The sequence below is a fragment of the Poecile atricapillus genome, chromosome 1 (genome assembly GCF_030490865.1).
Source record: "Poecile atricapillus isolate bPoeAtr1 chromosome 1, bPoeAtr1.hap1, whole genome shotgun sequence".
Classification (NCBI taxonomy): domain Eukaryota; kingdom Metazoa; phylum Chordata; class Aves; order Passeriformes; family Paridae; genus Poecile; species Poecile atricapillus.
The window spans coordinates 106,843,555-106,859,639 of NC_081249.1; the positions used below are offsets into that span (position 1 = coordinate 106,843,555).

General features: G+C 38.9%; 1 protein-coding gene across 1 annotated transcript in view; it reads right to left on the bottom strand.

The window, feature by feature from the left end:
* The window catches only part of ROBO1 (roundabout guidance receptor 1), a 293,520-nt gene that overhangs the window by 35,276 nt on the left and 242,159 nt on the right, over window positions 1-16,085 (bottom strand). Inside the window, exons 14-18 of the mRNA XM_058856411.1 lie at window positions 15,846-15,967; window positions 13,431-13,662; window positions 12,057-12,178; window positions 8,384-8,555; window positions 812-1,009 (exon numbers count right to left, since the gene is read on the bottom strand). Coding sequence (XP_058712394.1) covers window positions 812-1,009; window positions 8,384-8,555; window positions 12,057-12,178; window positions 13,431-13,662; window positions 15,846-15,967 — 846 coding nt within the window. The remainder of the gene's footprint in view (window positions 1-811; window positions 1,010-8,383; window positions 8,556-12,056; window positions 12,179-13,430; window positions 13,663-15,845; window positions 15,968-16,085) is intronic.

Here is a 16,085-nt window from a genome sequence, read left to right on the forward strand (position 1 = left end):
TTGAGATGTAATGAATTGTATCTCATTGGATTCAGCTTTAATTTCCAGGCTTAACCTGGAAATTATTTGAGCTGGAGGAGTCAAGTTTTTATTCCAGAAGATCTTCTAGGTAGAGGTTCTAATTTTGTTTGTTAGAGAGTATACTGCAAAGCAATGTTTGACCACTGACAGTGTGATATATAAGAAGTACCAATAACATGAAATAACATGAAAATGAGGAGTGCTTTAAGTTACTGCCATTCTAATTAAACAAAGATGCAGGATGCCCCCAGAACTCAGTCCCAGCCAAGTGTGTCACAACAGCATTTATGAAAAGAGTCTTGGAAAGCAGACTGACCCTTGTGCTTTTGCAAACAGCCACGCTTCCCCCAGAAGAGAAGAAATTTGAGTACCCACACCCAAAGTGTTACTGCAGTGCACACCACCATTAGAGCTCCCAGCAAAGCACTCAATGGGGGGACAAGGAGCTGCCATCCACTTCAGACAGCTCCTCTTCATGTGATACAGTGGCAGACAGCAAGGGAATATTGGAAGCTCCTGGCCTTAAACACTTCTCATTTGTAGGAGTATCTTTATAAAATCCTACTCCTGGTGCTCAGCTCAAGATTTATGCTCTAAAGCCAGACTTTATGCACATTATGTAAATATTGCCGCTCTCTGCGCTGGTTCCCGACCCACACTTCATGAAAAGGACTCGAGTAAGCTGATAATTCCTTATTTGAGCCGGAGAAGAGCAGGAGACTGATGACAAAACAAATAGGCAGCAAACAGGCATTCAGCAGCCAGCAGACTGAAACAGATAATAGGGCACCTTTTCTGATACCAGCATAAGTACTCGTGAGTCCATTCCTCTTCTTCCTGTGGCGATACAACCAGATGCTGAAGACCATGAGGATAATCCAACAGGCTGCACCAATTCCAGCAATAAAGGCAGGCTGCTTTACTACATCAGAAATCTGCTGGGCTAAACTGACTTGATCTTCTGAAGACACAGGGTTTCCATGAGAATCTGAAACAGAGACACCCGTAACAGCCAATTAATTTGAATGAACAGCTGTAAAAGTCAGCATGAAAAGAGCTGATACAATTGCAGTCCAGTTTCTCAAGGTAAAATCCTTAAGACTGCTCTTCAAAATCTTACTTTTACAGCTCTAGACAGAAGTGGTTTATTTTCTGTACAAAACAGTACTTCCAATATCACTGACTTTTGTTTGCTTACAAAATCTGCTAAAATCAGGCTACCAGGTATACAAAGTCTCCTAAATTACAAACCTGTGGACTGCTATTTTTTTATTTTTCTTTAATTTTAAAAATGCAACATCAGCTTCAGAAAATGATTCAGAAAATCAGCAACAAACATACCAAGTCAAAAAAAGCTCTAGTATGAAACATGAATAACAACGTGAATGGGTACAAGTCAACTCCCCAAACATTCACTCTCAGAACTGACAATCACAGTTACAAATTTAAACTACATTCACATGAGGTTGGTATTGAGGGAGATATTTTAATCTAGCAGTTCTTGACAGATTACTTAAATCTTGTATTACACAGTCTAATGTACCGCTTGCAGTCTCTCAGTCTCTCACTTTGACCTCAATTAAAAAAAGACTGAATATTTAAAAGGATGTAGAGAAGTAAAACTACAAAATAACCAATCCTGCCCCCTTAAATACGGATGAAAAACTAAAGGATAACTAAAGAACGACTCATGAATTGCTAAAACCAGCTAAGGAGTTTCATCAGTAATGAACAAGTAGTGCTTTTCCAAACCAGTTTAGCCTTAAATAACCCACAAAAAAAAAAAAAAACCCATGTATTTTTCCACAGGCTATTAATTTTATTTTTTTAAAGTTTTTTTTTTTTTAATAGAGACAGCAGCTTTAAGAATTGGTCTTTTCTGCTCTTTCTGTACTGAACTTCTGCAGGAACCTTCTAGGAACAGCAGTAAGAAGACCCAGGTAGTGACCAAGCTTCCTGACTGAAGTGAAGCAACTCAAAGCCAGAATACTGCCTTCCTGACGCTTTACCACCACAGTGAGTGCTCAATGGAAATTTCATTAGTGCACAGACAGAGGGCAAGAATTCAATGCCTTTACTCAGAGAGGATATTGCTTTACACATTCCACAGCTTGGTCTTTGAAATACCCACTTTTACTCCTGCAGAAATCCAAGAGATAGCTGCTTTATACTATTGGTAGTGACACCAAATCCAGAACGAGAGATTAGTGTTTTAAGAGAGAGGTGCTGTTATTAATTCTAGGTGCTGTCATTAATTCTATTAATATGAACTATATAAGAAATGAAAACTTATTAGCTTAAAACCAGTACCTTTTCCCTATGAATTAAGCAGTGAACAGATTTTTTTTTTTTATGACGACATCTTGCATTATGCCAAAATAAGCCTACATAAAATATAAGAAACTGCAATACAAACAAGAGATGTAATCACAACAAATTATTTCCTCTGGAAAAGGATACCTTTTGGAATAGAAAAGGTTAAATTAATAACAGCTTCTTCCAGTGAAGGATTCCAGATTCCAGTTTCTGTGACCTTGAAGTAAAATATCTATTTTGCTGAGAAACTTCCCCCCATCTTTGACTGCTACCTTATTGGAAATTTTATTTCATATTTCAGCTCTCTTTATCTTCTGTGAGCCTAAGTGCACTGCCTAGCCTGAAAGTTCAGCAGGCAGACTCATTCTTTTCTTACTAATACACTCTTTGTGTCTGATGGGTTTATGGATTTCACGCCTATTTGTGCAAGGTTAAGATGGGTTGCTTCAGACTGAATGGAGACAGCCAAGTGAAGTTCCACACAAGTGGCCAGATGGGCTTAAATTATAAAGTATACTGTGACCAATGAATTAGAGCTGTCATCTCATCTTTTGTTTCTCTGCAGCTGAGGCCATATTAAGATATGAAAACTTGCATCATCAGTCTTCTTTTCAAAATGAGTAATTTTTGTGTTTTTAAACAGCTACAGTCCCTTATACAACTCAATGGAATAGAATAAAACATTTATGGAGAGCCTGTGGTCCTGCATAAATGAGAAGGGTAATTATTTTTTGTCTCATCCTTAAAATATATATTTTAAAACAATAAATCCAGGAGAAAAAATAATCACAAACTCAAAACCCAAATAAGAATCTTTTCTAAACATGTCAACAACTCAGTCATACAGAAAGACAGTACTTTTATACAGAAACAGTTTGTATTGCTCAGTCAACATGTTTCTGAATACTATAAAATCCTGAAGAAGCCTTGACTGTTTATTATTTTAATTTTAATTAACATTAATTTCATGCTGACTTTACTTGCCATTGTAGGTGTAAGAACTTAAAGAAATTTAAGAAATTAGGCTCCTGGCACATTGAATATGGGTGGACTGTTGGAGCCATTATATAAGCTGGTATATATCTATGCACATGGGAAAGAGAAAAATACACCTGTGTTCACATACAGTCAGAAAAACAACATAAGAGGAGATGGAAGGGCTTTTAAAAGGTCACATTTGACTACATCCTACTCCTCTTATGATTCAAAAATAGAAAGTAAGCTAAATATAAAGAGAATGAAATTTATTGACCTCCTCATCACTAAGGAAGGTTATCTTGGAAGCCTTTTTTTGAGAAGGGCATCTTCCCTCTCCCTAATAGTCCCGTGAGATCCTGAATGATCAGCTGGATCACTGGAATAATCAGTTGGATTATTTGAAATAACTCTTGAACTAAAAGAAAGTAAATTAAAAAATCTACTTTTTCTTCATCCCAGGAAATTTCAAGAACTTTGACTGATATATAAATGGTTCATAATGAACATTCCTGTTCCTGCTTGCACTCTTCAGGGAGATGTGCCAAAACAATAAGTGAATATAAACATTCTGTGGCAAAGTTTATCCCACTGCCAGAGCAGCAGCCGCAGCATTTCATGTACTTGGAAACACCTCAGAGATGTTGGAGCAGGCTGATCCCACAGCTCCCTGAAACCAGCATTTTATCACAGTGACTCATCCCTTCTTCTACCCCAAGATAAGAATTTGCTTTTTAATCACAGATTATGTTGCTAGGGCTTTTGCTCACAAGCTACTTGATTTGAATGTCTTGAAGCTCCAAGTTTCAAACTTCAGTGGAAATTAATTAGAATTTACATAGAGAAGAACTGGAACTTCTAATCCTCTAATGTTAATTATTCGTATAAGTAATAATAATCTGAAAGTTAACATTTAACTTGCTAAAAGACAAATAAAAGATTAATACCCATTTATGACTGGAATGCCAAAGAGTCAAAAAAGACAGGAAATTCCAGGTTCACAGGTGTGCAAGCAACTTAGATTTGCCTTGTACATGTACAACCTATGGAATGGTGCTTTTCCATATGTGTGTCTAAATCAGTGTACAAAACATACAAACACTAAATGGTGTTCACATTGATAATTTTGGCAATTTAGAACATGCAAAAGACCTGAAACCTGTAACATATTGCTTGAGTATTTTCTCAAATATATGTGCATGATGCAATAAGAAAATTATTTGGTGAAATATTACGAAAGTAAGAATAATGTTATTTTGTCTCCTTTCTAGATGTATGTTTCCCAAACTGATAAAATATCAATTGTGCACTTCAATCTTACAACATAGAGCTTGAGCTGACAGCACTAAACTGATTTGAAAGGGTTTACTGTGAGGGGTAAAAATAGATTACTTTTAAGTTGTTTGCAGGCAACAAACAAAAATATCAACGAAAAAACCCTAACAACTATCACACTTGAAGTACCTTAAGGGCTGACAGAATAATATCCTGAAAGCATGCTAGCTAGTTCACAAATCACAACCCCTAAATGAAGCAATTAGTATCATAAACATTCAATGAGACTTTATTGTGTTTTGTACACTTGAGACATCCACTGGTTGAATAATACACTCAACATTTACAATATTTGTGCAGTCATTTCTTAATAAATAACTGCATACCATATATTCACACAAATTGTGTGCTGAAGAGTAACATCAACTGCAGCTGGGGGGCTTCTCAGAGCTGGCACCAGAAACAAAGTATGTCACAACCTGTCCCAATGCCACTACTTATTTGTCAACAGGCATAGGTAATACTGCCAAGCTACCACAGGTAGTATCTCATCACTCTACAAAAGCTAGGCTAGAGATCAGCCAAAAATTGCTAATTCTCATCTCTCTGTAGAGAGCATTTTTGTAAACAATGCCTTTAAGTTACACGTTGTGACAGGAAAAGAAAGGTTTTATTGAACCTTTGTGACTCTGTTTCTCTATGGCTCATTGTTAGAGGCAGAATATAGTGAGCTGTGGCTAGGTCTCATGATTTTTTTTCCCAAAGCTTTTGCAGTCTTTGTGTAAAATATCATCTTTTCTTTTAAAACAAACAAACAAGCAAACTTTTTTTCAGTCCTTGAAATTACATTGGAAACTTTAAAAAGTCATTCAAAAGCCAAGAGGCAAGCTCAGAAGCTTCATGCAGGGTGTTTTAAGGAGACAGATAGTTTTTCAGTTGATCTCATGATTTTATGAATAAGAAGCAAGTTATTTTGTTGGCTTGTCCCTGGTGGCATGGGAAGTCTGGGGTACCACAGCTCAGTGAGCTGCTTTGTGTCAGCAGGGACGTGGAAAATGAAAGAGCTTTGAGATTACAATTTGTACCTGTCTTTGTAACAGGTTAAGCGCGTGCACAAGGTCATTTATCACAGCTCAGCTGATGCGTGGGACTGCGACTGCACGCCCCAGCTCCCAGGGAATCCAATGTCTCCTGTCCTCCCCTCTCGTTCTGGAAGGCAGCCCCCAAAAGGTGAAGCTTCCTCCTGTCACACACCCAGCTGAGACTCTGCCCAGGCATGTCCCAGAGCCACAAACCTGGGAGCATCCCACACGGGCTCCAAGAGCAGACCCAGAGCCAGCCACAGCCCAGCCTCACGAATTTGTATGAAAAACACATTATAAGGAGAGAGATGTTGGGTTTTAATGAAAAGTTCTTATTGCAAAAGTGAATCTCAGAATCACCCAGTAAATTCTGCTTTCACACATGGGATTCCTCTTTTCTTTTCTTTTCTTTTCTTTTCCTTTCCTTTCCTTTCCTTTCCTTTCCTTTCCTTTCCTTTCCTTTCCTTTCCTTTCCTTTCCTTTCCTTTCCTTTCCTTTCCTTTCCTTTCCTTTCCTTTCCTTTCCTTTCCTTTCCTTTCCTTTCCTTTCCTTTCCTTTCCTTTCCTTTCCTTTCCTTTCCTTTCCTTTCCTTTCCTTTCCTTTCCTTTCCTTTCCTTTCCTTTCCTTTCCTTTCCTTTCCTTTCCTAGGATTACACCAATTCAGGTATCAGGAAAAGATTTCCCGAAGGAATAGTTTGGAGCAGTGTGAGAAATGCAGTAGCTTGGAGTGGTCCCACAGCTCTTAGAGCACATATATACAGCATGTTGGGATTGTTTCAAACCTCCTACAAGGAGCATCTTGAGCCCTCTTTCCTCCCACTCCCTGGCCTCCCCTCCCTCTCTCTGTAACCATGTAATTTATTGCAGGTGAAAAGTGCCAATTGATGACATCAACAAATTAATTTTCTTTCTTCAGAAAGCTACCCAGAAAACTTGGTTCCACCCCCACGCTGGGAGCACTTCTAAGAACTAGGAATCCAATTCCTTGAGGGGGCTGGAGAAGAACTTGCATCACAGGGCATAGTTGAATAATCTGCAGCCATTCTTCTACCTGGATGATTTAGGTTGATATGTGCTACCAAAGAGCGCTACCTCTTAAATTTAAGCACTAATTTTCAGCAGCCTCCTGCAGTTGCTGAAAGGGTTTTGGCACCATCTAGATATTTCATTGTTCTGTCTCTTGTGGCATGGATCTCTACAAGACTCCTGTCTCCATATCTTTGCCATGTAACAACCAAGTTATGGGATTTACAGTACGTCTAGATTTGACCATGCCACTTAATCAGAGGCAAGCAGTGAAAGCAAACTCCAGCCATGAGGAAATATGTGTATTCTCCCAGACTTGCACATCTGAACACCTCTCAAGGGTGTGGTATCACTTCTTGGTTTCTAACATAGTGCCAATAGAGGCCAGGAACCCAGAAGTGGGCAAAACCCTTACCTTGACAGTCCCATTTGTTTCTTTTTCCACTTAACAAAACCTCAAAGTGATTAAGTTCCATTATAAAATTCACCTTCTTTAAGAATTTGCTTATCATCAAACAAAAGGGAAAAAGAGAAGCGGTTATGGAGCCTTTGGCTTTGAACATTTGAGGTTATCCTCATAAACCTCACTAATGCAGAATTTTCAAACCTAAGCCATATAGAATAAGCTTAATTTTGACTGGCTGTAGAAAGCTGTGAACGGTAGCTGGCTGTAGGGAGGAACAATCCAACATATAACTACAGGGTTTTCCTGTAATAATTCCATATTAATGGAATCTTATACAAGCTGTGTGCAATTTCATTGTAAAATCTCCATCAAAGTAGTTTGGAATCATATACCTGTCTAATTTAAGTAAGCTAAAGATGACCTTCCTTTCAATACCTAAGGAAATGTACAAGTAATTTTCCATATTAGTTGCTCTGTCTTGTTTTCACATGCTCTTAATTATAGATTTTTAAATACAAGTGAAATAAAAAGGCAGATCTTCTAATGATACAGAGACAGACAGAACATAAAGTCCAAAGCAACATGCTGAGCTTGCTTTTGTAATTATATACTGTAATGATAAGGTATTTTGCTCCAGGCATACTATAAAGCAGCATATGACTATACTTAAAGCTACTTTAAATAATCTTCAGCTAACCAACAGCAAAGATGCATTTTTCCCAAAAAACATCCAGGAGCAATGTCCCTGGTCGACATTTATGACAGCAATGCTTGGTATAAATGGGATTAGGTCAAATTATAGTAAATCATTAGTGTACATATTTTTTCCTGTACTCAGGTTATTTACCAGCTTTCAAACATAGTTAATGTTTATTGTGCCTAATTTTAGGATGTTTCTTTTTTTGCTTCAATAATGATAAAATCTGGTCAAGACAAATTACATCCCTGAAGTGGATCAACACCTAATGATTCATATTCCCCTACAAGTTTTATTACACCAGTCTTAAGGGTGAAAATTCACTTTGAAAAGTCAACTACTAAAAAGCCCTGATGAACTGGGAGATTAAACCACCCACCCACCCCCCCATGTTGTTTTAATCCCACCTTTAGAATGCAGTTCTAAGGCAAGTTTAAAACCAGAAATGCCAAATGCTGCTATTCCAGAGATCAAGTGACACTATCTATTTCACTTGTCTTGAAAGAATTTCTGGTGCCATAAAAGACAAAAAGCAAACAAACAGAAATCACCCAAACCAATAGGCAGGATTACCAGGATGCTTACCTAACTGGATAAACTGGGGATCGCTTTTCACTCCAGGTCCTGCCCCGGTGCTTGCAGCCACTTCCACGCTGTATCGGATGCCGGGAACGAGGGAGGGGATGACTACGGAAAAGGTGGTTCCATCCACTGTCTTGTTTATGTGGTATCGGCTCTCATTGCCAAGGCACCAAACCTGCAGGGAAGCAAATGCATGGCACGTGTAAATGTTCCAAATTCAACCCTGAAGGGTAAGAAGAAGGAAAGCTGACACATTCTTTTCTTCTGGATGAAGGAATTTACACTTTGTCACTGTTCTAACATCTGCAGTGCTGGATTGCTGTCCTAGGCCCTCTATGAATACTGAAAAGATACTACTTGTTCCAAAGAGCTGCTCCAAGTACTACCATTATTTGATGAGTTTATCAGAATTCATTTAGAGTTCAACAAGTGCTAATGAAACTACAAGCACAGAAGAAATGAGGGAAGCCCCACAGCCAAGAACTGTTCCCAAAAACAACAAAGGAAGTCAAATGAATTTGCAATTCTCCAGGAATTATGTGTCACTCTAGTGCACAAGCAAGTCTTTTATCACATGACATCTTATAAGGGAACTGATGTCATAATGGAATCCAAAAGGTTTTGGTTTTTCTTTTTTTTTAGATGGCAGCAAGGGGTGAATTTTGAGTGATATGCTGTCTTCTAATTGAGACAACAGCGTGACATCAGATCGCATTTTTTTGGTTGAGACCAAGATACAGGTCTAGTTACTTCAATTCACAATTTCATATATTACATCAGTGACATTAAATAGCTGGGAGAAACATTATGGTGAGATATCTTTATCTCTTTAGGCCTGAACCACTGATGTGGTAAATGCTTTTAGGAAGATGGTTGAACTCCCAACTGCTATTCAAGGTGAAGCAGCAGCTAATCTACATCTGCTAAAAAAAATCATGAAGCTGTGCCTATGTCCTTTTTGTGTCCTTTCCACAAATGTATTGCTTTACAAAGAACATTTATCCAGAAAGTTAAATTAGTTAAATTCAATACCTTATCTGTAAAGAAGCAAACTTGGCTGAGAACAGCAGCATATCAGAACCTGGGCCAATTGTACAACTGGGAGGGAAGATTTTGCTTTCAACATATGGAGCTCCTAAAAGATTTAGTACCGTGATAGCTGCTCTAAATCCCTAGTGGAATTCTGCTGCTGTGGAGATTGCCAGGTGAGTGGGATAGACTTTCACATGTAGAACAATTGCTACAGCCCCTTCTGTACAGCCCTTCCTGCCTGGACACTGGAGATTTTATCTCACCTTCAGGACATTGTAAAGACCTTTTTTCCTTCTCTGGATGCCACAGACTGAAACAAGGCTAGTGGGACACTGTGAGGATGTGAAATGCATTTTAGGTTCCTTTGAAATCGAATCCCAGCACATGATATACATAAGTGCTGCTGCAGAGCAGGTCACAGCACATGAAGAGAGTCTCCTTTTTGTATTCTGATACTACATAGAGACTGTTTCAATCAGTGCTAGGAGTAAAAGTGTTACTAATACTGCTCTTGAATCCTAAAGGATGGTCATGAAAATGCTCATATAAATAAGAACTTGATTAAGTGAGGAACAAAGGACTTAAATCTACATTTTGACTTAGGAAATTTTCACAGAAATTATTACTGCTATCCTGTAAAATGGTGCATGTGCAAACAATGAAACCCATTTATTATGTACTTGTAATCATGAACTATTAATTCAGAATAAAAAGGTTTTGTTCTTAGGTGCTCAAGTACATGGAGAAGTTCATCAAGCAAGAATGTGAGGTCAAACATCAAGTTGTTCAGTACTCATCATCCAACATTTGACTGACATAAACAGGCAAGTGAAAATGAACTTTTAGAATGTTATCAAAGAAGAATGAATTCACATCATAACAGACACGTAAGGGAAGAGAGAGAATTAGTATAACAAGAGAATTTCTAACTTTGTGTTAGAGAAGGAGAAAATAACTTATGCTGTGAATTTGAATTTCCAGGGTTTTGTGTGTTCTACTGACAATTCTTCAATTAAGATAGTATCCTTCTTCCTATTTATTTTATCCTTTAATTAAAGTAGGTATACTCTTGCCTTTGATCTGACTTGCTGAGAAAATAATGATCTGCCCATATATGCATACCTTTTTTTTCTTTCAATTTTCTGATAGAAAAAAGAAGATAGAAAAACAAAAGGGGAAGAAAAGAGAAAATTTCTCAAGATTTCTATTTAAATTTTTTTCTTATTAGTTCTTAATCTAAAATCAGCAGTTCTACATTTCTTTATGTTTTTTTGATAAAACCAGTAATTACATTTAGCAAATTAAGCAGGAATGGCATATATATTTTCACAGATTTTTTTTTTTTTATGTCTGTTTTCTGTCCATGGTGATAAGCACAAAGGAAAATAATGGCATCAATGCTACAAATACAGATGCAAAATGTGCCAGTGTGCCATCTACTGCTACATAAGCACTACAGTGTGCTTGCTCCAGCACCTGGTAGCCTGTCACCTCAAAATCCTGGCAGGTGGGGTAGGGATTATATCCACTCAGAAATGTGAATTTCCTGACTTTTATCATTGTGTCATTGCAACTTCAACATCCCTCTGATGCAGTTTCTTGTTGGAAGTAATTCCATCTTTCCAGCTCAAGGTTTGTTTTTAAATGAAATAACTTCACAAGTATTTTTTCCAATTATATATATATCTGAAACTAGGCCACAAACAGATTTTTTTTTACCAGTTGGCCAGGTTCTGAAAAAAGATTTTCTTTTTCTAAATTGACCATGAAGCTTAGCAATCTCTTCCCTTTCCCATTTTTACTGAGAGGAGAGAAAAATCAGAATGAGTTTTGATGGGTAGGAATATATGTTTATAGCACTGTGTGTAAACCTGAAAAACAGCCAAGACATTCTTATACTGTGTATTTGCAAGGGGCTAAAACCAAAGTTCCTGCCTTTTCATGGCTACAAAGCTTACTTGAGATCTACATTTGAGACATTTCTAGCTTGCTTAGGAAAACTAAACTTCATTTGCTTTGCTATATAAATTACCACCGAAAAATTCAAACTGCAAATACAGTCTGTGTTCATAAATCAATAACAAACAATACATATTTTTAATGTACTTTCAATTTGTTAAAATTAAATAACATAATGAGAACTGTGTTTGGAAGAAAAAAAAATTCTACGTACTAATAGATTTATTATCATAGCTGCACATTCTTTCCTTGAAAGTTTTCCATTTCCAGTTACGCATAATTTACTCAGATCTTGACACTGTTAATTATTATCCCTGAGCTTTTCAACGCATTAAGCTTGTTTATATTTACTACCTTGGCCAGTGTCTTAAGAGTCACAAAGTGGATCTCAAACAGGTATGATTCCCTCTCTCCTTGTGTGTGCATTTCCCAAGTCATAATGAAGGCAAGGCAGGAGCTGTTTTAATTAAGAGTGTTGACCCTTTGCTTTGATTTATGGAGGCTGTTTTAATTGCCTTCCACCACCTAGGCAGAATCACTAAATATGAGTTTGATTCAAAGCAGTGACTTTCTCTCCCATTTTTTCTGAATAACCAGAAGATGGAGCCAAGCATCCACGAACAGCCCTTCCCTCCCTACTTGGCCACGCTCCCTCTGCCAGGGAACCAAGCCATGCCAGCAGTACCTTATATTCCTGAACCATCCCGTTCTGGTTGTCCTCAGGGGGTGGCTGCCAGGTGACCACGATTGCTGTCCCGTTCCCGTCGTTCTTAGTTACTGAAACGCTCTGAGGTGGAGCGCTGGGAGCTGTTTGTTCGGAAAGAAGGATTGAACGGTTATGTTTGTCACACCCACAAGCGAGTTTCTTTAAGTGGAAGATGGTTTCTGGGCTCTACAAATGCAATCTTTTGTGTCTCACCCTTCACTGGGGGCAGTTTGTGCCCAGAAGGCAAAATGATACAGAAGGAAAATGTATAACCCAACAACCAGGCTCTGAGTTCTGCTGTAGTTTTGCTGTGCAGGCCAGGAAAAGTAACACTCCAAACTGTACTCTGAGATACACATTACTGGCATGTCACAGTTCTGGGCACTGAGCTCCTCACTGCTCTCAAGTCATCTCACCCAGAATCAACAGTTTTGAAAAACAGATCCTATACAGTCCCCAGTCTAAATCTCAGTTCCTCTAGTGTGTAAAGAATAATGAGTAATACAAAACTCATTAAAATCTGGACAGAATGTGTTATTATTAACATATTTATAATAATTATTCATGTCCTGAATTTGAAATAATCCTTCTAAAAAGTGGATGCTTAGCTAATGCTCGGGATGAATGCAGCTATGCACACCTTTTGGATCATGTGCAGCAAGGAACTGGAGCTACACAGCATTTCTAAAGGAGGAGGAAGATGGAAAGGGAAAGGCTGCACATCCTAGCAGCAGCACCAAAATCCCTATTCAGAGGAACTGGCCACCTTGCATACTTATCATTCCTGTGCAGCAACAGAAGGAAGAGCTTTATGAACCTTGTCTCTTTAGCACATGTATGAGATGGAAATACATAATTTAGTCCGCTCTATCTGTTGCCCTCATTCATCTTTCCATTTTGTCTCACTGATTGATCCACATATAAAAGCCTTCTGAAAACCATGGTTTCCATTTCCCCAGCTACACTGCTTTGATGATTTCTGTGGTGTCTGCTATCTACTCAAGATAGTGATTAGCAAGTGCTTCAGTCTGACAGAAGTCACTTGTGACCAGCCCATGAACTCAGCAGGGAGGAGTGCACACACTGCAGGGAAGATAAAAAAGCGCATTTCCCATTGTGTGTTGGAGGGGATTTTTGCACATCCCTCTCTCTCTCTGTCTCTCATGCCTGGCTTAGAATATTTACTTCTGTGTCACCAAACAATTCACATAATGATCAGTCTCCTCTGCCACAGATTGCCGCTCTCAAACAGCATGCACTTCAAACAAGATCAAATAATGAACATATCAGAGGAAAGCTGGCCAGGCTGCTACTTCAAAAAGGAAAGATGAAGACAGTCTAGCTCCTACTTGCCTTCTTCCAGGGTCTTTGCAAATTTCACTTCACTATCTGCTCCCTGAAACTCATTAAAGAAGGGGCGGGCCTTGATTTCATAGTTTACACCTTTCTTCAGCTCTGGAATGATAACACTGTTTTTGGTTGGAGTCCTCACTTCGAAGATTAACCACTCTGATTCTCCATAAGATGCTGGTGTAGGCCGGTACAGAATTTTATATCCTTGAATATACTGGGATTGCTGGTCCACCTGGCAAGACAGCAGAACACAGAACAACACATCCATAACCAGACAGGAACCAGGGGTGATGCCCATGACACCGTGCATGGCCCCTGGACTATCCCTCATGTTATTCAGAGTAAACATCACTGCCAAAGCAGATAAAAGCTCCTTGCATTACAGCAAATTACAGACTGGATTCACAACTGCATTAATCTCTTTGATGCTGGTAGAACTGTGCTGGTTTCCCTGGATTTAGGAAGGCATTAAGGGGGGATAACAAAGTCATTTAATATGCCCCAGCTCCATGAAATGAAAAGTCTTTGCATCCGTGGAGCAAAAGAGCTTGGCACAGGTCAGACTGCTGCCCACCTGAATCTGCAGAGCAAGGCTGGGCACATGGGGAAAGGGAGATTTACAGTGCCATGGCTCAGGGTGATGAATATGGAGATCAAAGAGAGAGCCTGTCAACTCTTCCAAGGTGTGGGAACTTCCCAGAATCAGTGAAATGAGCACTGCTTCCTGCCTGCTTCTTTTTGGAGAAAGCAAACTGAGAGGGTGGCCAGCTGGCACTGTCTCCACTGCTGTGTCTGGGCTCTGTCAGAGGGCAGATCTCTCCAAAGACTTTCCCCATGTCCACCCACTCTGTGGTGATTCCAAGAGGGAACATAAAACTCAGTATGGTAACACGGATGAGACTTGAAAAGCAAATCAAGCTGATTTTCAAGTGTGAGTTTTCAAGTGAAAAGTGAGTGCTTTTCAAACTAAGGCAATTTTATACCAAATCTATGGAGAAAGAGATCTGACTGTAATTGAGGGCAGATCCAATCTGTTTGACTATAGCTGAAACGGAAAGATACCTTATACAACTGATCTGTCTTGGAGCATTCACTATCTTTTTAACTACTGGTTTCAATTTTAGATGAATAAGGAAGTCCAGAAACAACCACAATAAAATTTTTAAAGTGCATGAGATTTTCCTGTTTTCAAAAATCTCATACAATGAAATAATAAAACTATGTGTTTGCAATTTCAATCCAAAGAGCAACACATTTCATTTTTAATAATCACATAAAGAATGCGTGTGTTAGCTGAAACTGAGGTAATGCTTATTTTTGAAATTGCAGAGAAGCCACAGGCCACCCAAGAGACTGACAAAAGCTGCCTGTCTGGAAAAGGTTGGTCTGTAAGTAAAGGTCAAACAAAATTTGCTAGGAACCTCAAAGATGTTTTAATGTATTAGTTAAAACAGGAGATTGGCTGCTGCAGGTGGCTGTACTGGAGGTGAGAGTGTAATTACTGTGCAACACAGCAGATATTATTGCAGCATCGAGGAGCCCTGGATGTAGATCAGGACTCCTTTGGGCTATGGCTCTTCTACAAAGTCAAAATGCCTTTTGCTCCTGTTCAAAATATTCTGCTATGGCATGGCAGGAGCTACAGCCCATGCTGTCCCACACTATCCCTGCCATTATACTGGAATGTTCAGATTAAAGTCCTACAAAGACTCAAAGCTCACTCCTTATGGTTTTACTTCTGTACATGGTATAATTATATCCCCAACTTTTTCTTATTCTGCATTCCATTTTAAAACTGATCTTTGAGTTACATTCCTCACTCTCTCAGTTCCTCTGCTATGTCCTTCACATGGCCAACTTCCTGCTTTCCTGCTTGCTGCCAGAGCAGCATCAATATGATGCAATATGATGCCTTTTTTACCTCCTTTCCTTGCACCATGTATGCTCAGTGCACCACAGGAAAGGATGGGTTCAGATGAGGCTATCTGATTTGGGTGGTTTTGTCAGCATGTCTGTAGCATGGGAGTAACATTTTCAAACAGAATTGTGCAGTATTTCTCTCTACAGGTGACTGACAGGGAATTACTCATGTTATCTCACTACACATCCCACTGAAAGCAGTGCAAAGGCTTCAAATGGTATGACTTAGGAAGGCTTTGATCAGTCCTTTAGCTTCCAGGGGACTCTGAAACCCTCATTCTATTGTAAACAGTACTCTCTATGGAAACAAAGATGGAGAAAATGGATAAAATTTAATGAAGTAGAAAAGCAGAGCACAAGTAGCATTCTTCCTAGAGAAAAACATTTGCAAGCATACAAACTACTCAGCTTCTTGAAAGTGTGACCCCACTGCAGTCGAGGCAGGACATCTCAGCAGTACATGTAAGCACCAGCAGGGAACAGATTTGTACTCACAGTCCAATGAACTTCGATTGAGGAGGAAGAAAGGATAGTAGGGTTGTGCAGATGTAGCACCACATCACCCAGCTCTCTCTGGACCTGCTTGTGATCCACACCTTGACTTGTTGGCGGAACATCTGCAATAATTTAAGATTCCACTCTCATAAGTACACGTGATTGTTGAGATAAGTACATGTAAATACAAATGAGCATGTCAAAAAGTGTATGATGCTATCACTAATGAAGCTGACCCTC